At 44.3% G+C, this 27,337-nt stretch overlaps 1 protein-coding gene across 1 annotated transcript in view; it reads right to left on the minus strand.

Annotated features, from left to right (window-relative positions):
* The window catches only part of si:dkey-91m11.5 (PH_BCR_vertebrate and RhoGAP_Bcr domain-containing protein), a 373,564-nt gene that overhangs the window by 92,901 nt on the left and 253,326 nt on the right, over nucleotides 1–27,337 (minus strand). Inside the window, exons 9-10 of the mRNA XM_038794107.1 lie at nucleotides 18,535–18,656; nucleotides 9,830–9,998 (exon numbers count right to left, since the gene is read on the minus strand). Coding sequence (XP_038650035.1) covers nucleotides 9,830–9,998; nucleotides 18,535–18,656 — 291 coding nt within the window. The remainder of the gene's footprint in view (nucleotides 1–9,829; nucleotides 9,999–18,534; nucleotides 18,657–27,337) is intronic.

Raw genomic sequence — 27,337 nt, forward strand, 5'->3', positions numbered from 1 at the left:
AATGAGGAAATAAGGAGACACTATTTCCACTGGCAGAGGGTCGGTAACCAGGGGGATTTAAGATAATTGGCAAAAGAACGGAGGAGGAATTTAATTTACGAAATCATTAGTTTACTAAATCTAATTTGGCACATCCCGATTAGTTCTTGGGGATATTGCTGCAGTAAACTATTTTACACTCAAGAAATGCACAGCTCTTCTGACATGCTCATCTGTTTATGTCAATCTATATGAAAGTTTAAAGTTCCTTATTAATCTATTCTGCCTAAACTACATGTTTGTCTAGTCTCTGCCTTTACAAATTCTACCATTCCACAGCTGGTATCAGAGGTCCTTCACACAAATACCACAATCATCTTATACCCTTCTCTATTTCTTAATTCTACAGCCTGTTAACTACTTGTTATATTTTATCTGATCATTGAAGTGATTGCATTCTTAATCATTAAGACCATAAAACATAGGAGTAGAATAAGGCCATTCAGCCCATCAAATCAGTTCCGCCATTCAATCATGGCTGATATGTTTCTCATCCCCATTCTCCTGTCTTCACGCCATAACCCTTGATCCCCTTATTAATCACTTGCCATGTAAAAATGCTCATGTCACTATATTCTTTATTATAGTCAAGGTGGAGCCCGGAAAAGGAGAGTCAAAGTGGTTTATTTCCAATACTCAGTTAGGAAAAGTATACAAAGTTATAATCTTAGTCCCAGCCAGGACCATTCTGATATACAGTTTCCACCTGGGCCTGTTTTTAATCTCATGGAATTAACGAGCTCAATGATAGGACTCCGCCCCTCAACGGGAAGCTCGACTCCACGAGCACTATGAGGAAATCAATCAAGTCGTCCCCGAAGTTCTCGTGGGAGTTATAATTCTTCTTTTTGACAATCCCATTAAATCAGTTCTCAACACTTCCTCCAATGGAACAGTTTCGCGCTCTATCATCATTGCTCAGACCCCTCATTAATTTTGAACATCTGTATCAAAGCTCCTCTCATTTTTGCTCCTCTGCTTGTTGAAGGGGAAATAATACTAGCTTCTCTGCTCCACACAACTGAATTGCATCATCTCAGTAAGGGGAGTCGGTGGCAGTGGATTATTGACCAGTAATACAATGGCTCAGGCCAATGTGTTGGGGAAATGGGTTCAAATTCATCCACAGAAACTGGTGGAATTTAAATATAAATAGTTAAAAATTTGGAATTGAAAGCTATGTAATATAAAGTGGGCAGCGCGATAGCATGGTGGTTAGCATCAATGCTTCACAGCTCCAGGGTCCCAGGTTCGATTCCCGGCTGGGTCACTGTCTGTGCGGAGTCTGCACGTCCTCCCCGTGTGTGCGTGGGTTTCCTCCGGGTGCTCCGGTTTCCTCCCACAGTCCAAAGATGTGCGGGTTAGGTGGATTGGCCATGCTAAATTGCCCGTAGTGTCCTAAAAAATAAGGTTAATGGGGGTTGTTGGGTTGCTGGTATAGGGTGGATACGTGGGCTTGAGTGGGGTGATCATTGCTCGGCACAACATCGAGGGCCGAAGGGCCTGTTCTGTGCTGTACTGTTCTAATTCTAAAGTAATGGTGACGATGATCAATTGTTGTAAAAACCGACTTAGTTCACTCATGCCTCTTATGGAAGGATATCTGTTGTCTTCATCCGGTGAGCCATACATTAAGTCTACTCCTCCTCCTCTACCAAGAAAGAAAGTTGGAGATGGGCACTCTGTGGGAGGTTATTTATTTGGAGGTTGGCCTTCCACTCTTATCTCGGCAAGTTCCACCTCAGAGAGCTGCCAGCTATCTGATCATCCCCCAATCTGGAAAGGAGTTCCATTTGGAGCCCCCCCCCCAAAAACACACAACCTTTCCTGCCCATAGCCCGAGCAGGTGAAATTGCTGGCCTCCCCCGATCCCTTGCTGGCCTATACATTGCCATTAATTGGCCACTTTGGGGCGAGAGCAGGCAGCTAGGATTTGCCTGTTACCCATAAAATCACTGCCAGGTTAGGGTGGGTGGGTAGGTTGCGTGAAGAACACCTGCAGAATTTTACAGGCCACCCTACATGCAAACCTATTAATGGGGGAACATCTGCCCATAGAAAATATATGCCACAGAAGGAGGCTATTCAGTCACTCATGTCTGTTACAGGCAAAATAAAGCATTAATGCCTATTCACACTTAACTGTTCTTGGTATATGTTATAGCACTTCAAGTAAATAGCCAACTATGTTTTAAATTTCTGTCACTATAACCCATTACAGTAATGAGTTCCAGACCCCCATCAACCTGTGGATGGAAAGATTTCTCCTCAACTCTTGTCTAATCCTTCGAACAATTACCTTAACTCTATGACCCCTTGATATTGATCGATGCTCAGGGAAATAGATTCTCTCATTCACTCTATACAGACACTTCGGTTTTATACACCTCTATTACTTCCTTCAGTCTCCGTTGTTCCATAGAAATTCTCAACCCATCCAATTATTTTTTCGTTGCTAAAGTGTTGGCAACAGCTTTGCAAATCTTCTTTGTATCTTCTCACATCACACTTTTCCAGTCACATGGTGATCAGAACTACACGCAGTACATAGAACATAGAACAGTACAGCTCAGAACAGGCCCTTCGGCCCTCGATGTTGTGCCGAGCAATGATCACCCTACTCAAACCCAGGTATCCACCCTATACCCATAACCCAACAACCCTCCGGGTGCTCCGGTTTCCTCCCACAGTCCAAAGATGTACAGGTTAGGTGGATTGGCCATGCTAAATTGCCCTTAGTGTTCAAAATTGCCCTTAGTGTTGGGTGGGGTAACTGGGTTATGGGGATAGGGTGGAAGTGTGGGCTTGGGTGGGGTGCTCTTTCCAAGAGCCGGTGCAGACTCGATGGGCCGAATGGCCTCCTTCTGCCCTGTAAATTCTATTATCTATGATCTAACCCCCTCAATATTTTCTCCTTCACTTTTTCTTATCCCATTCAATATTTCAAACTCATTGGGCGTCATCTACCAGCCATATTGCGCCCGAATGGGAGCGCGACACGGCCAGTAGATGCTGGGAGAGACTTCCCACCGGTTTCCCAACAGCCAGTATGCCTTGCAACATCTACCCAGGTCTCATCAGGCGTCATGATCAGGATCGCACCCACAATGGGCAGGACAAAGCCGCGCACACCTAAGTAGGTTTAAAACCCGCTTATGCAAGTTAACCCAGCATCTATCGTGCTCCCCAGGGTGCCCCCAGCCTGGCACGATTCAGTATTGGTCCAGGCAATCGAGGACCAGGCAGAACACCCCTGGGGGGGTGGTCAGGGACAGGGCAGGATGGCAAGGTCCGTGGGTAGCGCTCCAGAGCTGGCAGGGGAACTGCCAAGGTGCCCAGATGGCACTGCCGAGGATCAGGGCCTGAGGGTGCCATGCTCATGAAAGGAAGGTGGGGGAGGAGGGTATGATGGGTCGGAGGGTGCTGGGTGGGGTTTCTGGAAGGGGGGGCCAAAACAGGGCATGGGAAGGCCTGAAAAGGGCCCCCTCAACGACTCCATAGCAAGGCGCCATCATTTGGTGGGGGTGGTGGGTGGGGTGGAAGGAGGAGGAGAGTAATGCTCATGGGTGGGGGCTGTAGGGGACCCACAATCCCACTTCGAGATTGGGCTGCCTTTCAAAACAGTGGTCCGATTTTGGAGGAGCCAGTCTGGCCGTAAGTTCAGCTCCCCAGTGATTTAAAAAAAATAAATTTTAGAGTACCCAATTCATGTTTGTTTCCATTTATGGGGCAATTTAGCATGGCCAATCCACCAACCGCGCACATCTTTGGGTTGTGGGGATGAGACCCATGCAAACATGGGAGAATGTGAAAACTCCACACAGACAATGACCCAGAGCCGGGATCGAACCTGCGGTCTCGGCGCCGTGAGGCAACATCGCTAACCACTGCACCACCATGCTGCCCTCAGCTCGCCATTGATGAAAATAGTTCAAAGTGTTGGCTTGAACGGGGCAAAGCTCCCCAGGGCCCAATAACGTGATTAAGTGTGGTTAGATAAAGTGGGGAACACGTCGACAGTGCCAGGGTGAAACTCCCAGCAAGACCCGCCATAAATGACACTGAGAAACGTTTCTGTTAGGTCACGTCCTTTGTCCTTATCTACAATTTCTACATCGACCTCCACTTTTCTGAAGACAGACCGTTAAAAATCTGTCATTTATCAGAATGTTATGCTTTGGGAAGTTGAGGCCGGATTTTCCAGTTGTTCTCGTCAGAGGGATCTTCTGGTCCCACCAATGGGGGTGGCTTCAATGAAAAATCCCATTGACAGCAGTGGGACCACAACCGGCCAATGGCAGGCTGCCTACCGCTGCTGAAAAACATGCCAGGGTGGGGGGCGGAAAATTCCCCTCATTGTCTTGCATTTAGGGAAAAATAGATCACGTTGACTTGTTTTGAAGTTTTCCGAACAACAGATGAAGTGGCTGTTAAAGGGAGGCCCAGCCTTTTTGTTGCAAAAACGTGTAAGGTTTACCTGGAGATATTGGTATCAACAGTCGTGATTGCAGTGGTTAGATTGTTAGCCTTCAAAGACGGTGCCGAGAATGGCAGATTGTAAACAGCTTTGCTTTAAACTGTCCATTTAATTCCAAGATAAAAGAGAGTTATGTCTGAAGGATGGTTATTCAGTAGTTGTACTTGGATATAAGGTTCATGTGATTCACATTGGCATGGAGATGGACTGTGAGAGAGGGAACAGCTAGAGCAAAAGTCTCTATGTTTACTGTTGATGAATGTGGGTGAGAGCTTAGCCTCGCAATTAAAAGACTTGATTAGTAAGGATTTGAAACAAAGCTAGAAGATTCGCCTAGCTTCCGCTAATTGTCAAGAAGAATTCTCACCATGAAAAATGGTCCTGAGGTTAAAAGTGGGAAAGGTAAAGAATGTAAGTAAACCCTTGCAAGCTGAGAATCACTTTGGACTGGTTCTGGGAGAATTGGATGCCCACTTAAGGAACAGTGTAAAGTATACATGTGAAGGGGGTTTATCATTTGCGTTAAAAGTAAAGGGGGAAAGTTCTGCTCTGTGATTTAATGTAGAGGTGTTCACCAATAATGCTGTTTAATTATCTAAGTTTTTAGACTTTTTGTTACAGACTTAAAATGCGAAATCTCATTGGGTCACCCTTTCAGATATCAAATGAAAGTTTGAATTTCATTTTTGAATTACAGGTCTGCACAGGAATGTAACATGGTGCCAAGTGTTCATCAAGAATTATGTCCACGTGTTCTACCTCCCCACACAAGTTACCTTTATGTTTTATAACGGGTCTTACTCTTCACTTCCTTAGTAATCCTCATAAACCATTTTTTGGATTTTTCTTGCCAATACTTTTTCATGCCTCCACTTTGTTTTCCTAATTTTCTTTAATTTAATTTCTCTCCTGAACCTTCTTCCCCATTCTAAGCTTTCTGCAGTATTGAGCACTCAGCATTTGACATAAACTTTCCTTCTTTACCGTATCCTACCAAAAGTGTCTAGATCAGCGGGTTAGGCCCTTTTCCTTTGTGGGTTTGGGTTTTGACTCTCTCCATCTCCTTGTCATACGCTTCCCCTGTCCTGACATTGATTTACCTTCTACTAGCTGTTTCCAGTCCACTTTTGCCAAATTTCTTCACAGCTTAGTAAAATTGAACTTTTCCCAGTTTAATTTTTTTAATTCTTGGTCAGTGTTTGGTCTTTTCCAAAATTACACTATATCTAACTGAATTCTGATCGCTACCATTAAAATGCTCTTTTTCTACCCTTCCACCTGCCCAACTTTATTCCCAAAAAACTAACTCCCCACTCCCATGCGGTTGCTCGTGTTTTCCCTGGAAGGCAACAATATCGGTAGAATGAGTCAGCAGCTTCCCATGACTGCTGGTAACTGAACTGTGACCACCGCCCCCCAGGATAAATAAACTATAAAGATCGTGAAACCTTTTAAATGAATTACTGACCCAAAGAGAAGGCTTCGGCACCTGGACAAATGCACTCTGGAACAGGAGGAGGAGAAGCCAACATTCATCCAGGAAATGTCTGCCCCCTCTTAGCTCATCTGAGAAAGGCCTGAGATGATGAAATATCTTTAACTTCAATGAAAAACTGCACAGCTCTATCATTCACTGCTGCACCAAAGACGTAAAAGGTATTCAATACCTCAGATTTAAGCAAATCTGGAAGCCGAGAAAAAGAATGATGAAAATCATGTAGGCATTGCAGGAAATTAAGAAAACATGACCTCTTGACAACCCTTCGGAAACTACTTTCTAGCAATAGTGGTAACATTGCCATATTTGTTTCAGCGTGAGGCTGCTTCGCTGCAGGCAACAGGATGACCGTGTCAGCATAAAAAGCTCTGTAGTTTTGGCCTCTGTTTCTGTGCTGAACGATAACTTTAGAGGGAGGATGACTTTCTGATGAGGTTGAGGTGTGAACCCCAACATATTTTCACCAAAGCTAATAGGCTCGACCAACTTTCTGGCAATGTGATCCACCTTGGATTTAAGCATTTTGTTTTCCCTGGACAGCGCAGTGGTCAGCGAGCGACATACGATGTATCTCACTGGTGAATTCAGTGCAACATAGATACAAATTCTGCTCTTCAACAGCAAACACAGCTGACTCCTCAAAGAAAGGAACAAAGACTTCATAAGATTTGGCAGCAGATTCAAAGCCTATACCAATCTCTAAGACCTCATCTTCCAACAGAGTACTCATTGTTACAATGGCTTCTTTCTCATAACTTTCTTCAGGAAAGAGCTAACATAGATCCAGAAGGTCTTCTTCCTGATGTTCAGCACCGGCTGAAGTACCTTCTGTTTTTACACCTTCCCGCCTACCTGAGAGATCCACAATCTCCTTCTTGGGTCCAGAGAATGGTGGTGCGTGATGGGGAATCACCACCGTTCAATGAATAAACCTCACCAACACCTGCTGGAAAGTCATCGATGTATCTGGTGTGTAACGTCGGTTGAAGGTCCTGTGCGGTGAGGAGGCCTTTTTCAAACTTGTGCATGAAGATGTTGGCATATTGAGGTGCGAATTTGGTCCCCATGGCTTTTCAGTAGAGAGTCAATCTCGCGATTTGAGCCATGGTTTCCGGTTATCTCCAGTTCCAGTTACCTAATACCTTGAAAGTGAGAGATTCCAACATTTCCCAACCTGTTCCAACTTCAGGTTCACCTGAGAACCAAGCTTCTGGAAAGTTGACTACGAGAGGCTTTGCAGTTTACTGAGAATCCTCTATTTCACAAGACCTTCATTTCAACTAAAGCATCAACTCATCTAAGAAATTACAGGTCTGCTATGAAAGCGCCCGAGACAATTATAAATAGTAATTGTATTTTTATCCTCCTCATCTGTATCCAATCTTTGTGTGAGTGTTAGTATGGGTGAGTTGAATGAGTTGCTAAACCTCCGGGGTAAGTGTCTGATAATAAATAACCTTCCTTATGTTTTACAAATGTTTTCTGCTGGAATTATTTAAACTGGAACAATCACTCTGAGGGTTAGAAAACACATACCCCTTAAATACAAAACACATTGGCCACGGTCAGTAAGAAAACATAAATTCTGTCCGTGACACGATAACTTTCTTGAATTTTCTACTTCTTCCCCCACTGCTTGGCTGAGCCATCCATGTGCTGTAGCCTTGGTTCTGGCAGCACTAGCTAGAACAGGGGTGGGCAAACTTTTCCGTGCAAGAGCCACATTCAGAAATTCACAATTTTAAAGGGCCGCATAGTATATTAAGTAAAATAATTAATATTTAAAATAGCCAAAATAAAAGGTTTTTAAAGAAAAAAAAGCAACTAATTTTTATTAATTAATATTTTAAAGTAGAAACTTTACACGAAACACATTTATTTGAAAAACAAAGTAACTCAGTTTAAAGAAAAAAAATCAATTAATTTTTATTAATTAATATTTTAAAGTAGAAACTTCACATGAAACACATGTTGTGCCGAGCAATGATCACCCTACTCAAGTCAACGTATCCACCCTATACCAGTAACCCAACAGCCCCCCCCCCCATTAACCTTAAAATAAAAAAAATAAAAAAAATTTTATGACTTGATCTTGGTGGGCCGCATAAAGACCTTTGGCGGGCTGCATGCGGCCCGCGGGCCATAGTTTGCCCACCCCTGAGCTAGAAGAACCACTAATGAATACTGGTTGGAGAGTGAGATGCACTCCGAGGAGTCCTGCACTATCTGCCTGCTGCTCACCCATTCCTTCTCTGCCTGCATTGGATTGGATTTGTTTATTGTCACGTGTACCGAGGGGCAGTGAAAAGTATTTTTCCGCGAGCAGCTAAAACAGATCATTTAGTACATGAAAATAAAATAAAATAAAAAGAAAATATATAAAAGGGCAACACAAGGTCCACAATGTAAATACATAGACACTGGCATTGAGTGAAGCATACATGAGTGTAGTACTAATCAGGTCAGTCCATAAGAGGATAAGCATAATCTTAAGCCATGGAATGGCCACCTCCTGAAAAATGCTATTTAAAAAATATACATTGTTTCATGGGGTGTGAGCATCACTGGCTAGGTCAGCATTTATTGCCCATTCCTAATAGCCCTCGAGAAGTTGGCGGTGAGCCACCTTCTCGAACCACTGCTGTCCATGTGGGAAACGTACATTCACAGTGCTGTTGGGAGGGAGTTCCAGGATTTGAGCCAGTGACAGTGAAGGAATGAAGGAACATAAATTCATGTGATTCGTGGCCTTGTGCTGCACTGTACTGATCCCAGCTGCTGCTCAAGCTCTGAAACCATAACTTCATAATAACTACTTTGTGTGAGAGAAGTGGGGGACAATCAATGAGGGAAATTTCACCATCACACAGCAGAAGGTTAAAGTGATCAGAGTCTGAATTCTGATTCCAATTCACCACAAAATAATTTACCTCTGGTTTAACTATACACACAATTAGAAGCAGGAGTGGGCGACTCGGCCCCTCGAGGCTACTCCGCTTTTAAATAAGATCATGGCTGATCTGATTGTAACTTCAATCCCACATTCCTGTCGACCCCTGATAACCTTTCACCCCCTTGTTAATCAAGAATATATCCAGCACTGCCTTAAAAATATTGAAAGTCTCTGCTTCCACAGTGTTCCAGAGACTCTCAACCCCATAAGAGAAAATAATTCCAATCTCTGTCTTAAATAAGCGACCCCTTATTTTAAAACTGTGGCAGGTTTGAGAGATGTCTGAGCAAGTTGCTTTGGTGAAAGTGAACAGTATATAAATGAGGCTCCATATGTTAAGATTTTGAGAGCCATTTAAATGTAATGGTTATGGGCCAGGAATCCCAGGGCCCCAGAAAACCTGGCAGTTCAGGAGGTGAGATCTGCCAGGTCCTGCAAGTTAAGTGTTTTTCCAGCACTGGCTGTGAACGAGACAAATCAGGAGTGCCTGAGTTGTCAAACAAACCTTCTTCTGTCATTACTCCCTCCCCAAGATCAACAAACACCAATCCCCCCCCAACATCCCTCCTCACTGCCACATTTTCAGATCCCCCTCAACGCCCATTCAATCCCAGTTTTTGACCTGGCAGTTGACCAGTCTTCAATCTAGCCAGCAGCTGAGGGGAAAATACAATAAAAGAAAATGATGAGGACCCGCTGTCATTCTGGCAGGACTTTGGTTTCCCCAGTATTTCTGAGTTCTCACTGTCACAGCAATATGCTCTTACTCCCACCCTACAAATATTGGGGTCAGAGAATGAGAAAGAAAGTTTGTGAGAGAGAAGAGAAATATGTTTGAAACGTTTTATTGCTTTCACATTACCTTTTCTCTCTGAATTTCATTCTTGATCTGAGAGATCTTTATTTTCATGGCATCCAATTCTTCATCTGGCACCAGTGGAATGTTCGGAGTGTTGTCTGATTCATCCAAATTTTGGAAACTCAGATCAGCTAGAGGAATGTACCACTTACAGTCATACTGCTGGTTCTTGCTGAGGGAGAAAAATATCATGAGTGTAACTCCAAGATCACTAATGAGGGGAACATTGAAGATAGCACATGTTTTTTCAATCTGGTTATCTGGCTACCTCTCAAATCTGGATGGATGACTGTCTACTGCTGCTGTGAGATTGCTGCCGCTCATTTGACGACATTTCTGAATTAACAGCACACAGGTACTAGTTTACCACTAGATTCAAGAAAAATAAGTTTCAAAACTCTTCACTGTAACTCCTGGAAGTATTCACGCACCTTTTCAACGCTTGCTTTGTCTACTTCCTACACTTGCTTTGCTGGAAATAGATCTTGAAACTTGCTTTACAGATTTTCTACAAATTTATTGTAATAATTTAAAGCACTGCCCAAGTCTCATGCATTAGCACTGCTTAAAATGCTGGGTTTGTTTTGCAGGAGCTCGAACTTTCAGACTAAGCTTTGGGGAAGGTGTGTATCCTGATATTGTGACCTCATACCCTCTGCGCCGCGAGCATATGGAATAAGCACCTGTGGAACACCTGTGTATCTCAAACAGAGCATTTGATGCACAATCTCTGCCTAAAATGGATCCCTTTCAGAAGGCCCAGAGGACAAGTTGCACACCCCTACAAGAGGGAGGAATAAACTAATAAAAGAGAGAGAAGATGGGAGTATATCAAACCTCACCCCAGGGGTCACATAAAGCAGCAACAGCCAAATTTGTTGCATCAGAGTTGGCTGTACTGCAAGAGAGAGGAGTAAAAGTGTGGGAATGCAATAGTTATAGGGGATTCACTTGTTAGGGGAATAGATAGGTGTTTCTGTGGATGCAAACGAGACTCCAGGATGATATGTTGCCCCCATGGTGCTAGGGCCAAGGATGTCCCAGAGCAGTTACAGCTCATTCTGGAGGGGGAGGGTGAACAGCCAGTGGTTGTGGTATGCATTGTTACAAACAACAGGTTAAAAAAGGGATGAGATCCTAAAAGCAGAAAAGAGGGAGTTAGAAAGTAAGTTGAAAAATAGTACCTCAAAGGTAGTGATCTCAGGATTACCACCAGTGTCACATGCTAGTTGGAGTAGAAATAGGATATCTCAGATGAATATGTGGCTGAAGAGATGGTGTGAAGGAGAGGATTTCAGATTCCTGGGACACTGGGATTGGTTCTGGGGGAGGTGGGATCAGTACAAACTGGATGGGTTACACCTGGGCAGGACTGGGACTGATGTCAGAGGGGGAGTATTTACTAGAATGGTTGGGGAGGGTCTAAACGAAAATGGCAGGGTTACCTATGCAAGGAATCAGAGGAGGGGGAAAAGAAGAAGAACACAAGACAGAAAGGGGGATAAGAAAACCGATAGGCAGAGAAATCAAGGGCCAGATACAAACAGGTCACAACGAAAAATAATGGGAACGGGACAAGTAATGTTATCAAGGCAGTTCTTAAGATTTTGTGCCTTAATGCTCGGAGAATTCGTAATAAAGTGGATGAATTAATCATGAAAACAGATGTAGGTGGTTATGATATAGTCGGGATTATGGAGATATGGCTGCAGGGTGACCATGGATGGGAACTAAAAATCCAGGGGTATCCAGTATTTAAGAAGGACAGACAAAAAGGAAAAGGCAGTGGGGTTTCATTGCTGGTTGAAGAGGAAATTAGCACAATAGTCAGGAAGGATATTAGCTCCGACAATATGAAATCTGTACGGGTAGAGCTGAGAAACACTAAGGGGCAAAGAATGTTCTGTTTAAATCAGAAGTGTTGGTCTAACTGGTTCTTAACTGTAGGTGCACAGCATGTGCATGGCCATTCTACAGCTGATATTGCTACTGTCCTGTAGCAAATTCCAGGGCTAATCTTATGTTCAGGTTTAAGTTTCTATACTAACTAGCTTGAAGGATAAATCTGAAAGCCCTTTTCAAAGGATTACATTACATTGTTCAATGAAATGAATCAATGCTTGCGGCTCATATTAACCTCAGTAAGAGAACAGTCAAAGCTGCTTCCTTCTCTTGTGGTTACAGTGTGGTTTCTAATTCATTTAAACGTGTCGTTTGTGGTTTGCCTGCTTCCACGTTGTGTTGTACCACACTTCCTCGACTTCAAAGAGAACAGCAGATGACAGATAGCATGGAGTCTTTACACTGCACTGCATAAATGGCTCCTGCTCTTACTCTGGTCAGGTAATGTGCTCTTAGAGGGTTGAGCATTTCCTTTTCTTCTCCCTTTGCAATCTGTTTTCTTTCCCACCTACTCATCTGAAATCTGACTTTTTGTGGCTGGATTACATGGGTGGCATAAAACATAGAACATAGAACAACATTCCACACTCTAACCACTCTCTGAATAAAGAACCTACCTCGGACATCCCTCCTATATCTCCCACCCCGAACCTGATAGTTATGCCCCCTTATAACAGCTACATCCACCCAAGGAAATAGTCTCTGAACGTCCACTCTATCTATCCCCCTCATCATCTTATAAACCTCTATTAAGTCGCCTCTCATCCTCCTTCGCTCCAATGAGAAAAGCCCTAGCTCCCTCAACCTTTCCTCATAAGACCTACCCTCCTGGTAAATCTCCTTTGCACCCTTTCCAATGCTTCCACTTCCTTCCTATAATGAGGTGACCAGAACTGCACACTATACTCCAAATGTGGTCTCACCAGGGTCCTATACAGTTGCAGCATAACCCCACGGCTCTTAAACTCGAGCACCCTGTTAATAAACGCTAACACACTATAGACCTTCTTCACGGCTCTATCCAGAAGCACAGTGGTTAGCACTATTGCTTCACAGCGCCAAGGACCCGGGTTTGATTCCCAGCTTGGGTCACTGCCTATGCGGAGTCTACACATTCTCCCCATGTCTGCGTGGGTTTCCTCTGGGTGCTCCCTGGTATCCCTTTGGTATCCTCTGGTATCCTCCCACAAGTTCCAAAAGATGTGCTTGTTAGGTAAATTGGACATTCTGAATTCTCCCTCAGTGTACCTGAAGAGGCGCTGTAAGTGTGGTGACTAGGGGCTTTTCACAGTAACTTCATTGCAGTGTTAATGTAAGCCAACTTGTGACACTAATAAAGATTATTATTAAACAAACCATAGACAAAGCATTTAAAAATCTGGACTGTTTGGTCTAAAGGTGCAAAAGCCAAATGGAACAATGTTGCACAATAGTGTGAACCTATATTATGTACATAATATTTCAATACTAAAGTTAGGTAAATCAAAACCATGACTCGAATGAATAAATACTCCTGAAAGGAAAGAGCCCTCAAATCCCAAGACTTATTGCACAAAGTCAATCTGTTTTGTCCATAATGGAAGAGATAAATAACAACAGTAAATTGACCCTGCTTGTTGCAAGAGTCATCATCACAGAATGAATAAGAATAATGACACTTCAACCAATCTAGTCAGCAGACACATGCCCTTGAGCTATGGAGAATGCATTCATGAAAATTGCAATTCTTTGAGCAATCTCATGTTCCTGCAGGTGGAATTTCCAAAGAAAAATAATTAACAGTTCCTCTTATGTTCAGAAAATGAATGATATTAACAGAATCACAGAATGGTTACAGTACAGAAGATGGCAATTTGGTCTGCTGTTTCGTCTGACTTTCTGCAAGAGCAACTCAGCTAGTTTGAATCTTTGGCCTTTCTCCTGTAGTCCTGCAAATTGTTTCTCTTCACATAACTGTCCAATTCTCTGTTGAAAGCCCAGAATGAATCTTTCACCACAATCTCAGGCAGTGCATTCCAGACCCAAATCACTCACTGAATAAAAAGTGTTTCCTCATGTCATCTTTGTTTCTTTTGCCACGGTCGATGTTCTCTGGCTCTCAACACTTCCGTAAATGGGAACGGTTTTCCCCATCTACTCTGTTCAAACCATCCATGATCTTGAATACCTTAATCAAATCTCCCCTCAATCCTTCCCTATATGGGGAAAGAGTCCCAGATTTTCCAATCTATCCTTGTAACTGAAGGCCCTCATCTCTGGAAACGCTCTCATAAATCTGGAAACACTCTCATAAAATATTTCTCACCCTTTCTAATATCTTCATATCCTTCCTAAAGTGATAGCAGGCTCGAGGGATTGAATGGCTTATTCCTGCTCCTATTTCATTTTAAAAATAAATTTAGAGTACCCAATTCTTTTTTTTTCCAATTAAGGGGCAATCTAACGTGACCAATCCACCTAACCACATCTTTTTGGGTTGTGGGGGTGAGACCCACGCAGATACAGGGAGAATGTGCAAACTCCACACAGACTGTGACCCGACGCCGGGATTGAACCCGGGTCCTCGGTGCCATGAGGCAGCAGTGCTAACCACTGTGCCACCGTACTGCTCTCCGGCTTCTATTTCTTGTGATCTTCCCAAGTGTCGTGCCCAGATCTGTTTCAGTTGTTCGCAGAAAAATACTTTTCATTGTACCTCGGTACACGTGACAATAAACAAGTCCAGATCCAAATCTAACTGAACACAATAGGCATGAATTTACCGCAAACATTGGGTTAAAATCAGGCTGAAATAGGGTTCACGAGCCAGCATTTTCCAGAAGTACAACCAGCTCAGCACTTGCACCAGACCATGCTCGAAGGGCAGCACAGTAGCAGAGTGGTCAGCACTGTTGCTTCACAGCGCCAAGGTCCCAGGATTGATTCCTGGCTTGGGTCACTGTCTGTGCGAAGTCTGCACATTCTCCCCATGTGTGCGAGGGTTTCCTCCAAGTGCTCCGGTTTCCTCCCACAAGTCCCGAAAGAGGTGCTGTTAGGTGAATTGCACATTCTGAATTCTCCCTCAGTGTACACGAACAGGCGCCAGAGTGTGGCAACTAGGTGATTTTCACAATGACTTCACTGCAGTGTTAATATAAACCTACTTGTGACAATAATAAAGATTATTATGATCTAAAGTGTCCTTCTCCGAGCACGGTTCCCAATTAAGACTGGAGGATAAGCTCCTGATGTTGCCCACCCAATCAGAGCACTGGCAGCCCTGCAGCTTTGGTAGGTCCACTGGGAACATGGGAGTCAAGAATGCGCAAAAATAAGTCAAAATAAATAAAAGGGGTGAAAGCAGTCAGATCTCTTGGAATGGCCTGTTGGGATTGGCCTTTCCTGCCCCAGCCCCTTTTTACAAGCAGGGAGCCAAGTTCCGAAGGCCTGTCTGTAGGGGTGCTGCCTCTATGAAGTTGACAGGCTCCCACTCAGCAAAGAGGCTATGTGCCATCAAAAAATCAACTTTAATGGGGTTTAAATTTAAATTGACTGCCTGCTTCCATTCAATGGGTAGCCGTTCTGCTTTCAGTTTTGCTGTTTGAAAATGTAACCAGTGGTGGGGTGGCGTCTCATCCCAGGCCATTGAATATCCTACCCAATGCTCTGGTTGAGGGTCAACCAGTATCTTATAAAGATTCGCCATAACTTCCTTGATTTTGTTCTCTATGCCTCTATTTGTAAAGCCCAGGATCCCGCTTGCCTTATTGTTTTCTTAACCTGCCCTGCCATTTTTAATAATCTGTGCACACAAACACTCAAGTCCCTCTGCTCTTGCACCCACTTTTATAATTGCATCTTTTATGTTATATTGCCGCCCCTCATTCTTCCTATCAAAATGTAACACTTCACATTTCTGTGCATTGAACTTCATCTGCCATGTGTTTGACCATTCCACCAGTCTGGCTATGTCCTCTTGAGGTCTACCACTATCCTCCCCCCAATTCATAAGTACCGTACTTCCAAGTTTTAATTCATCTGCAAATTTTGAAATTGTGCCCTGTAGAGAGAAACACTGAGGGACAAGGAGTCAGCCTGGAGGGGCCTCCAGAGATAGAGGTCTCCCCTGCTTCTTAGGTTCTTAGCGGGTTATAGTTTCAAAGACCCTCTGTTCCAACCGCTGTCTCTGGGCACCTCTGCCACTATCCCGAACCTATTTCCGGAGTTATTTTCGGGACCTTCCAGTGACCAGGCGATGGGGTGGAGGAAGCATCTGCACCACCGCCTCCCGCTGGCCCGGGACCCCAGGAGGAGCCTGAGGAGATCCTGCCTGTCGATGATCCCGGTGGCGGGACCAAGGCAGCCTGGGTTGGTTAGTGGGCCCGTGTCGCCCGCTGCACTCTGTGATGGAGGATTCGGGCCCGGAGGGCAACTGTCCGAAGGCTGTCAGCCGCCCAGTGTCGGGAGCGCAGGGTGCACGAGACGCTCTGTAGCAGGGTGCGGGTCTCACTCGTGCCTGACACTATGTTGCCCCTCACCTCCTCTGGGCAACTCCCAGAATCTGGCACATCATAATTGAAGGTTCTTTTGTTTTTCTGCCTCTCTAGGTAGTTCAGGAAATGCCCTATTGCAGCGTTCTTCAGGGGGTGGGTCGGGGCGGGAGTCGGGAGCGTCACAGAGCTGTTGTCCGCGGCGCTCCCAATCGCGCAAATCCCCGCGCAGCAGCCGGCTTTTCATAACGCCGACTGCAAGCGGCCGCGAACAAGTTCGGGGGCTTTATTCATTTCTTTCATTTATTTTACTCATTTTATTTTTTTTTTTTTAAACAAGTTTGGGGGGGTTTATTGGATATAATTTTACAGGAAAAAAATTCAGAACTTTGGACAGATGGAGACTCCATACTTTCCGACATAGGAAGGCTTCACCGTCATCCAACAGGTTCCATTGGAGGAGCGTGTACGAGGGCCAAAGGGACCCAAAACTATTTCCTCCATTTTTGTCAGCAGCAAACAAGGTAAGAGAAAATGGTGGGTCGCGCAGGTCGGCCGGCGTGGGTCGCGCAGGTCGGCCGGCGTGGGTCGCGCAGGTCGGCCGGCGTGGGTCGCGCAGGTCGGCCGGCGTGGGTCGCGCAGGTCGGCCGGCGTGGGTCGCGCAGGTCGGCCGGCGTGGGTCGCGCAGGTCGGCCGGCGTGGGTCGCGCAGGTCGGCCGGCGTGGGTCGCGCAGGTCGGCCGGCGTGGGTCGCGCAGGTCGGCCGGCGTGGGTCGCGCAGGTCGGCCGGCGTGGGTCGCGCAGGTCGGCCGGCGTGGGTCGCGCAGGTCGGCCGGCGTGGGTCGCGCAGGTCGGCCGGCGTGGGTCGCGCAGGTCGGCCGGCGTGGGTCGCGCAGGTCGGCCGGCGTGGGTCGCGCAGGTCGGCCGGCGTGGGTCGCGCAGGTCGGCCGGCGTGGGTCGCGCAGGTCGGCCGGCGTGGGTCGCGCAGGTCGGCCGGCGTGGGTCGCGCAGGTCGGCCGGCGTGGGTCGCGCAGGTCGGCCGGCGTGGGTCGCGCAGGTCGGCCGGCGTGGGTCGCGCAGGTCGGCCGGCGTGGGTCGCGCAGGTCGGCCGGCGTGGGTCGCGCAGGTCGGCCGGCGTGGGTCGCGCAGGTCGGCCGGCGTGGGTCGCGCAGGTCGGCCGGCGTGGGTCGCGCAGGTCGGCCGGCGTGGGTCACGCAGGTCGGCCGGCGTGGGTCGCGCAGGTCGGCCGGCGTGGGTCGCGCAGGTCGGCCGGCGTGGGTCGCGCAGGTCGGCCGGCGTGGGTCGCGCAGGTCGGCCGGCGTGGGTCGCGCAGGTCGGCCGGCGTGGGTCGCGCAGGTCGGCCGGGTTGGGTCCCGAATGTTGGCTGGTTGGTAAAAATGGGTCCCCGGAAAAAAAGTTTGAAGAAACTGACTGTTCGCTGGCCACGTGTTCCTCCTTGCCTTCATAACCTTGAGTTGCAGGGTGACCAGATCCAGAAATGGACCAACTACAAAACTCAGCTTCACAGATGCACCACAATGATGCCAGCTGCTGCTCCAGCTCTGAAATCCAAGGCGTGAACCCTTTCAGCTGATGACACATCCCCAACATGGGGTTTTCTTGGATACAACAAGTGCCCTGGAGTTCCACATGGACCAGGATGTGCATAGCATGGGACTGAGATGCCCTGCCATGCATCTATTTGTTAGACGTTTACCTGACTCAACAGAACTAAGCTTAAGCTTTGAGTAAATAATAACTCACTGGCTACTCAATGAGCTGCTTCCATTGTGCTGACATCACTTTATTTTATAGGCTATTTCATTTAACGTATTGTCGACATAAAGACAGTGCAGGAAGGCCCAGGCTCAATCCCTACTATGTACCTGGACAACTAATCTCGGACAGGCCACACTTTAGGTTCCATTAATTGCTCCAGAGGGAGAGAAAACGTGCATATGGCTTTTGGGTGAAATTGTGACTGCCCTCCAGAGTACATGCGGCTGCTGACTCTCATGAACCAAGGTCATACAGGATGAATGCTCAGTTTGGTGAAGAACTATGAGTTGTTGACAGCAGTGGAAGTGGACCCAGCCAAATTCAGCATCTTCATGTGAAGAAAATTGCCAGGAGTGAGGAAATTTGAATGGAGGACTACAAATAAATCCTTTACTTTCTAGGGTGAGGCTACATCATATAGAATCATCTCTATTCTATGCTGAATCATTCTCACAGAAATCAATCAATTTTTAAAGCCAGTAATGTTTTTGTCAAATTGATGAATTATACTTCAATAATATAGTTTAATTAACCATCAAATATGAACCCATATTCTTACCCTGCTATTTGTTTCTTCATCTTTGCACAAAGAAAGAGGTCAGTGAAGAGGAATACGTGTCGAAGCTTCCGAGCACCCTCCACAAGTTCGACCAAAAAGCTGTCCTTCACAAGCTGCCGATGCTGCAAAGATCAGAAGGAAATATATTTTTAACATTTTTCCTTCAGATTGGTCAAGAAACAGCTAACGTCTTCATTTTAACTATGATGTATAAGAGTTACGGTACAATTTTTGTTTAAATGTGCTTAGACTCCTTCTGTGATATCCTTCCACAGAGTATGATAAAAGGTTGCACTCTGGTAAAAGGACTGCTTTTCATAGATTTTGAAGAAACTCAGCTGCACTTAAAATAAAATTAGTAAATCTGTGGTCATCATTGCCGGGTGCGAAACAAATCAACTAATAATGCAGCCTATTATAGAGACAGTCATTACAGAACAGGAAGCCACAATTCAGGCCTCTGAATCCATGCCAGCTTCCCGTAGAGCAATCAAATTGGTCTAATTTCCCTGCTCCATCCACCGATCCATCCTTGCAGCCCGGCAACTGTATTTCCAGGGATGAAAGTGGTTGAAGGAAAAAGGTCTGAAAATTAGTGGCCGAAAAGAAAATGGTCTGAAACTTTTTGTGACACGGAATCATGGACTAATTATAGAGCAGCAGAGCAAATCCATTGCAGCGGAAGGGCTGGAAAATGATAACACCTTTTAGGATTGGTGGTGAAATGTCTCTAGGCCACTGTATAAAGCTTGGTTTCTCTTGGTGGGGCAAACAAGTAGTCATCACATCCCTAAGGGACATACAACATCAGAAAGGCACAGTGGCGTGCAGAGGTCTGGTGATGCCCGGGGCAAATCTTGATTGTATGCCCCAAAGACTCAAGTATAAGGCCCAATATACTGAGAAATATTGTGAGAAAGGAAAACATTTTGAATATATAAACACAGATGAAACATGAAATAAACGCTTTATTCGATTTTAATATAAATCAATCAAATTTATTAAGTTCTTTTCCCCAAATGATACCTCCTGTCACAAAACACCTAAACTACTTCACTTTTTACATCAGCTGTGAGAAATTCTTTTTCAATGCTTATTAAAGCCAGGTTGGTCAGTCGCTCCTGTGACATAGAAGACCTCAGATATGTTTTTATTAATTTCAGTTTTGAAAATGACCTTTCACAGCTTGCGACTGAAAATGCGATTGTAAGCAGTAATCTGTATGAAACACACAGCGTCGGAAAGACATCCCTCCAATACTGCAGTAAAGACTCCAGAGCATCTTTAGGATCAGGGGGAACTCTATTCCCTCCAGCTCGAAGGAGCATCACAAAATCAATAATTTTGTCATATAACTGAATTGCAACCACATCATTGTCATAATAATTTGCAAAGTCTGAACATTCCTTTTTTAATTTCTCTCTTTCTTGTTCATCTTCAATCACTCCTGAATTCAAGTTCAGAAGAAAAGAAAATCGGTCACTGAGTCTTTGAAGACGGACACTGCGGTCTTCAATTTCAGTTTTTAATCTGTTCACAATCTCTACCATTACTCTATTCATTTCTTCTTGTGCCGTCAGTCCACTATCTCTTGCTGACTCTCCAGGCATTATTCTTCTTCTCCTTGTTCGTGCAATTGGTATTCCCCAATTTTGACAATATTCATTGGCTAAATCTATTGCATTGTGGATAATTTCGTCATTCTTCAAATTCAAGATATGAATAAGTCCTCTCAGATCACAAGAAGCTTCATGGAACCCCATTTTCGGATCCTGCAAACGTTTTGAGACTTTATCCACTGATGATAAAACTGAGTACCAAAAATTTAATAAAGCTATAAACGGGAACTGTTGAATAGAGTTCAGTAGCGATCCTGCATCAGATTTAGTTTCCCTTGAAAATTCTCCTTCCAGCAGGTGTTGAAGGCTTGCAATAACGTTGTCACACGCTTCGTGGATTACTTGCACAGCATCATGGCTGGAACTCCATCTTGTGTCACACTGTCTTTTCACAGTCCGAGTGACAAATGATTTTAACACTTCCCAACGAGAAGTAGATGAAGAAAAAAAAGTAAAGAGTTTTTCTAGAATGCCAAAAAATGTAACAACAACAGGTTGCACCTCACTTGCATGGACACAGGACAAATTGAGGCTGTGGTTCTCGCAGTTCACAAACACAGCTTTTGGGTTAACTTCAAGAATTTTTTGTTGAACACCTCCTCTCACTCCAGCCATAACTGCTGCGTTATCATATGCTTGACCACGACAGTCATTCATGGAAATTTTGTCTTCTTCCAATTTTTCCTGAATTTTATTTACCAGGCTGACTGCATCTTTCTTGTTGACTTGAAAAAATCCCAGAAATGTCTCCTTTATTTCTACTTTTCTGTTTTCATCAATATGAACGTAACGCAGAATTTCAGAAACCTGATCTTCATGGGCAATATCTGGAGTTGAATCCAGCATTATGCTAAAATATTTTGCGTCCTTAATTTCGGAAATTATATTTTTCTTGACAGTTTCACCAAGAAGATTGATTATTTCGTTTTGAATTCTGTTGGACAAGTAGGTGACACTTTTTGGTTTCTCTTTCCCTCTCTGCAAGTGTTTTGCTAAGATGTCATCATATTTGGCCAAAAGTCTGATTGTTGCTAGAAAGTTTCCTGTATTTTCACTGACTGTCTCCCCTGGCTCTGATAACCCAGATATTCCTTCTCCTCGATGTCCACGATAGGCCAGATTCTGTTTTGCCAGAAAGGATATAACCTCGACAATCTGTTCAGTTATAGCTTTCCATCTTTTCTTTTCAGCAGACATTTGCTGTTGAAGTTCAGCATCTATCGTAGTTGAATGATGGAGTCGAACTACGAGGTTCAGGTATTCCCTCATGTGAGCTCTATGAGAAGGGCTTTTTTCATGGTCAGGTATTGTTGGATTTAATTTTCTCCAAGTGGAGAAACCGTCTTCCTTTCCAAAGTTTAACACAGACGACAAATGCTCCTTTGAAAACAAAAAGCAAACAAAACAGTAGCATGCTTTCCGATATGGAGAGTATAACAACTATTTTCTCTCCACAATTTCTCCGTTTGTGGAAACTTTATCAAACCACTGTTTGGAAAATTATCTCCCATCCTTCTCAGCAAATGGACCACTTTTATTCTGATATCACTTTTATTCTGATATTCGGGCCTCACGGTAGCATGGTGGTTAGCATCAATGCTTCACAGCTCCAGGGTCCCAGGTTCGATTCCCGGCTGGGTCACTGTCTGTGTGGAGTCTGCACGTCCTCCCCGTGTGTGCGTGGGTTTCCTCCGGGTGCTCCGGTTTCCTCCCACAGTCCAAAGATGTGCGGGTTAGGTGGATTGGCCATGCTAAATTGCCCGTAGTGTAAGGTTAATGGGGGGATTGTTGGGTTACGTGTATACGGGTTACGTGGGTTTAAGTGGGGTGATCATTGTTCGGCACAACATCGAGGGCCGAAGGGCCTGTTCTGTGCTGTACTGTTCTATGTTCTGTTCTATGTTCTATCTTTCAGGGCCATGTTGTAATATTGTCATCTTCAAATGATCTGGAATCGGTTTCTTCAAACAGCCAAAATCGCTTCTTTGCAGAAATATGCAAAAATCTTCTTTATTTTCTTCACATGGATCATCATCCTGACAACGAGACTGAGGAGAGAGAGTATTATGTTCTGACCGAGCTGAATCCGTATCAGAAAAATCCTTCTCTGCACCCACATCATCTTTTACTTCTCCAGGTTCTCCTACTTCTTCTTTACTTCTTTTTATCCATGCATCTAATGCCCCTCTTTGATGGGACTCTTCTTCGACTCTAGCCCTCTTTTTTTTCCTGTTCTGTGCTCCACTCGGTTGTACACGAAATACTCGTAACATTTCATTTTCTATCTCAAAAACCGTAAGACGCATGAGAAAATGGGAAGAAAATGGTAAACAATCGGTCAGTTGCAGACGGATAAACCATATTTCATTTCTTTGTTCCTTCGTATCAAATTATTTCACACTGATTCTCCACTGATAATTTTGTGCAATTTATATCATAGACTTGCAAATTAGTGGTATCTGTATTCGAATATTAGCATGTTAAGGAATAAATGTCTCCTATTCCGAGATTAAATGCCATAGCAGTCCTCTGATCATCCAGGCTTCACTCTTACTACATCCCACGTAAATATTTCATTAAATATCGCCAAAAAACCTATAAAAAAACCGTAGTTACACCTGTTCTAGAGCTATTCACTGACATGAGTAGGTAAAAGAACTAATCTAGATGCACAAAAAGCTGAAGAAAAGACGAGTTATGACTCGAGGAAACGCAGGAACGAACAGCCATGTCTGCTTGTTGCTTTTGATGGTTGCACCACGTACATCATCCGCATGTGTGTGGGGGGATGGGGAGAAGGACCATTTTCTCTAGACAGAAAGGGTACACCATGTTAAAGGAATAAAGGGCTAACAACTGCCTCTGCAGTGTGGTGAGCCTCCAAAAATGATTTATCACCGCTGAAATTTTAAAATTACTATCTTATTTCCTTCTCTGGGGCAGCACGGTGGCCTAGTGGTTAGCACAACCGCCTCACGGAACTGAGGTCCCAGGTTCGATCCCGGCTCTGGGTCAATGTCCGTGTGGAGTTTGCACATTCTCCCCGTGTCTGCGTTGGTTTCGCCCCCACAACCCAAAAAATGTGCAGAGTAGGTGGATTGGCCACGCTAAATTGCCCCTTAATTGAAAAAAAATAATTGGGTAATCTAAATTTTAAAAAAAAATTAAAAAAAAAAAAAAAAAAAATTTTTTAAAAAATTTTTTTTTTCCTTCTCTGATTGGATGCCCCCATCCAATGGATGCCCGGGGCCAATGCACCGTCGCCCCCCCCCCTCTGCACGCCACTGGAAAGGCAAGATAATGGTGCTTGGTTAAATCTTGGCCAGAGATTTATATCTCAACATTGTTGTTACGACACCCTGGGCTAGTGCATGGTCAATTCCAGCCTCATGTGCCCCGAAGTCACAATACAAGTAAATTAACCAATAATTCTTACAAAAATACCCAGAGTCTTTGGTACTCGGCTGCCCAATAATCACAATCACCAGGTTTGTAAATGTAAACACAATTACCATTTATTTATAACAAGAACCATCATGAAATATGCAGTAAATACAATTGGTTATCAAGCTAATACCAAATACCCACTTTATCTTGCTTCACCCTCTACACACACACATAAGACAGACAAACACAGAGGGGTAGAAAGGGGGTAAAAATCAGAAGTGGAGGGAAGAAGAGTCTTTGTTCCAGATGATGGTTTGATCACGTGTTCCTTCACAGCAAGCTTGCAGATTAAAGTATTTGGTTTGCAGCCTGCAATAATCTTCTTTGTAGATTCATTAATTCAGGTGTTCTGTATTTTAAAAATGCTGCATTCACAACTTTCCTGACGAGGCACCTAACTTATCAAACTTTGCTTTCAGTTTGTGATTTGTCTTCAGGCCCCTACAGAACCAGGAAAACAGTACCCATAAACTTTCTGGAGAGAGTAGCCGGATCTTACTTCAATATGCTGCCAGAATCAAAACTAAAACCAAATTCAAGCCCTGGACTCTGAAAAGCATTCCAATGGAATCAGATCCAATTACCACCTGTTACTGGGAACAGCACAGCCTTTTGGGCCAATCCATTGGCCACCAGCCAATCAAACAGATGCACAACCCATCTCTTTGTCACTGATGCTGACCAGTTTGCAACTCCAGTTTAAACCAGCACAGCCTTCGGAATTCTTCCAGCATGAATTAAAGATAAGGACTACTTGCCTTAAAGTCAGATGTTCATTACTCATCCATGGATCAAAAATATAATGGCAAAAATAAAAGAAAACGGAAATAAGGGAATAAACAGGGAACAAACGGGAAGGATCATTACAATATAATCATTCTAAATAGTATATGAAAATCGCTTATTGTCACGAGTAGGCTTCAATGAAGTTACTGTGAAAAGCCCCTAGTCGCCACATTCCGGCGCCTGTCCGGGGAGGCTGGTACGGGAATCGAACCGTGCTGCTGGCTTGCTTGGTCTGCTTTAAAAGCCAGCGATTTAGCCGAGTGAGCTAAACCAGCCCCTGTAAATTGTAAATTGTAAATATTAACCTGTATACAAATCATTGAAATGGAAAAATAATAGCCCCAATCAAATCATCCAATGTTCAATCATAATTTTATTGAATGGTGGAGCAGGTGTGAAGAGTCGTATGGCCCATTCCTGCTCCTATTTTTTATGTTCCTATCTGGTGAAGTTGTTTTTATTATGAGTACACTGTTATTTGTATATTTGCTGAAGCTTAAAGACAATTTCTAATCAAATTGTACTAAAATGTTTTCTCAATGTGCAGTTGTTGGCGAGAACAAAAGTATTTTATGAACAACTTCACATCAAAAGAGAATTTAGCAAAACCATAGGAAATATTTGTGTTTGACTACGTTCCACACAAGATTAACTGGGCGGTATGATTTAAATACTGGTACTGTAGTAACCATTTAATGACTACTGCGGTAGCTAGTCATTTAATTAATAGCTTTGTCCACTTAATAACACTGTAACTGGTACCTTTGGACTGACAAACCTTTGAACATCTCTAAAGAAACATCTGATACACCGAAAATTGTAAAATAATTGTAAAACTACCATGTGATCAATGACGTTGGGCTTATTTTTGGACACTAAGGTTAACAGCCACCAGATCTGGCTGTGGTGCTGACTTTCCAGTTACCTTATGATAAAGGATTATAATGTTACATTGGTCTTGCTGCCAGCTGCTAAATAAGGAGTCAATCTTTAGTCAGTTTTAGATTTATTCACAAAATAAAAAATTACAAATGTGCAGCTCCTAACCCCACAACCCACTACCAACGACCAACGACAATAAATGTTTATTTAGAAGGGCATAAGTCATTATCAATGATAGCTCCTCACCTGTTGATACTTAACCTTAAGTTATACAATTAACATAGAACACAAATGCTATTTACTGGCTTATACCCGTGTGATGGGATTGGCTGTGTTTCCTTCACTCAACAGCTAATGGGGTTCACCAAGTTACCACAGTTCAGTCAATAATATCAACCATAGAAGATGAACACCACCTACTATGGAAACGTGTCATTCCAAAGACACGATTAAATATCAAGTATACAAAATTTGAATCTCAAAATACTCCCTTTGCAGGAGTGTAAAAGTACAAGTTTGGTGCGTTAGATGGAAGTGTTCCGTTCAGGGGCAACACCAGGACTAAACCAGAGGACTAACAAAGATGACAAACAGTATGACAGATTTAAAACACAGTTGGCTCTTTGCTTTCCTGTCACTTTAAATGTAAAATTTTAAGCTCTCTCATTTTAAGTTCTCATCGTAAGTAGGGATCAAAGAACGAATACATGTTGGATGTGTGCAGACAAGGTGCTGGGAAAACAGCTGACTGTAAGCGTTGCACTGCATTGCTACACTTGGAATGGTTCCCGGGAACATGAGAAGTAACAGCAGAAGAAAACTGTAAGGCCCGTCAAGCCTCCAGTTCTGAAAAAGCTATACAAACTTGAAACGTTAATTCTGTTTCTCTCACCACAGATAATGCCAGATCTGCTAGGCTTTTCTGTTTTTATTTCAGATTTCCAGCATTCACAGTTTTTTGCTTTTAAAGAATCACACATGCCTTCTTCACCACCTTATCTACGTGTCTTGCTACCTTCAGGGAGTTATAGACAAACTCCAAGGTTTCTCTATATTTTTCTGAATCTGAATCATTTATCATGATGTCTTATATACAAACATGCAAATTAGGAGCAGGAGGAGACCATTCGGCCACTTGAGCCTGCTCCACCATTCAATAAGATCCTGGCTGACCTGATTGCCCGCCTACCAAGATAACCTTCACTTCCTTGTTTATCAAGAATCTATCTACTTCCGCCTTCACAAATATTCAAAGACACTGTATCCACTGCCTTTTGAGGTCTTGCCATCCTCAGTCTTGTCATTCCCAAACTTCTTTGGATTAAATTTCATTTGCCACATTACTGCCCAAAATAGGCTTATGTAACAAAATAATTCTCTGCCATAAATGATTAATTCCGCACTAAAATCAGTATGCTGCAGTTCACATACAACAGCATTCATGTCTGAATGCACCCAGAAATCAAGGGGAAAATTTACATTCTCACTTGCAGCAAAGTAAAACATGTGCAACTTTTTAAATAGATCTCAGCAAACTTTTTACTTTGAACAGAAGAAATGCATGGGCATTTTATAACCTACTTGCACACAAAAGAGAAATATCGGGCAAAATTCTCCGACTACACGCAGGGTTGGAGAACCGGCCAGCAGCGGCGTTAATCCCGCTCCCACCGGGTTTTTTATTCTCCGACCGGCCAAAAACCGGCGTTGTGCAAATCCCGCCGGCAGCCTCTGAAAACAGCTGGCGCCGGCGGGATTTCATTATATTTTTCTTTCACCAAATCTCCGGCCCGGATGGGCCGAAGTCCCGCCGACGTGGCCATGGGTCACGTCGGCGAAAAACAGAGTAGCTTTAAAACGGCGTCAACCATTGATGATGGTTGACGCCGTTCAGTGTCCGGGGGTGAGGGGGGGTTGCGGCGTGGGGGGGGGGGGGGGGTTGCGGCGTGGGGGGGGGGGGGGGGGGGGGTTGCGGCGTGGGGGGGGGGGGGGGGGTTGCGGCGTGGGGGGGGGGGTTGCGGCGTGGGGGGGGGGTTGCGGCGTTGGAGGGGGGGTTGCGGCGTTGGGGG

This window comes from Scyliorhinus canicula, chromosome 1 (genome assembly GCF_902713615.1).
Source record: "Scyliorhinus canicula chromosome 1, sScyCan1.1, whole genome shotgun sequence".
Lineage (NCBI taxonomy): Eukaryota > Metazoa > Chordata > Chondrichthyes > Carcharhiniformes > Scyliorhinidae > Scyliorhinus > Scyliorhinus canicula.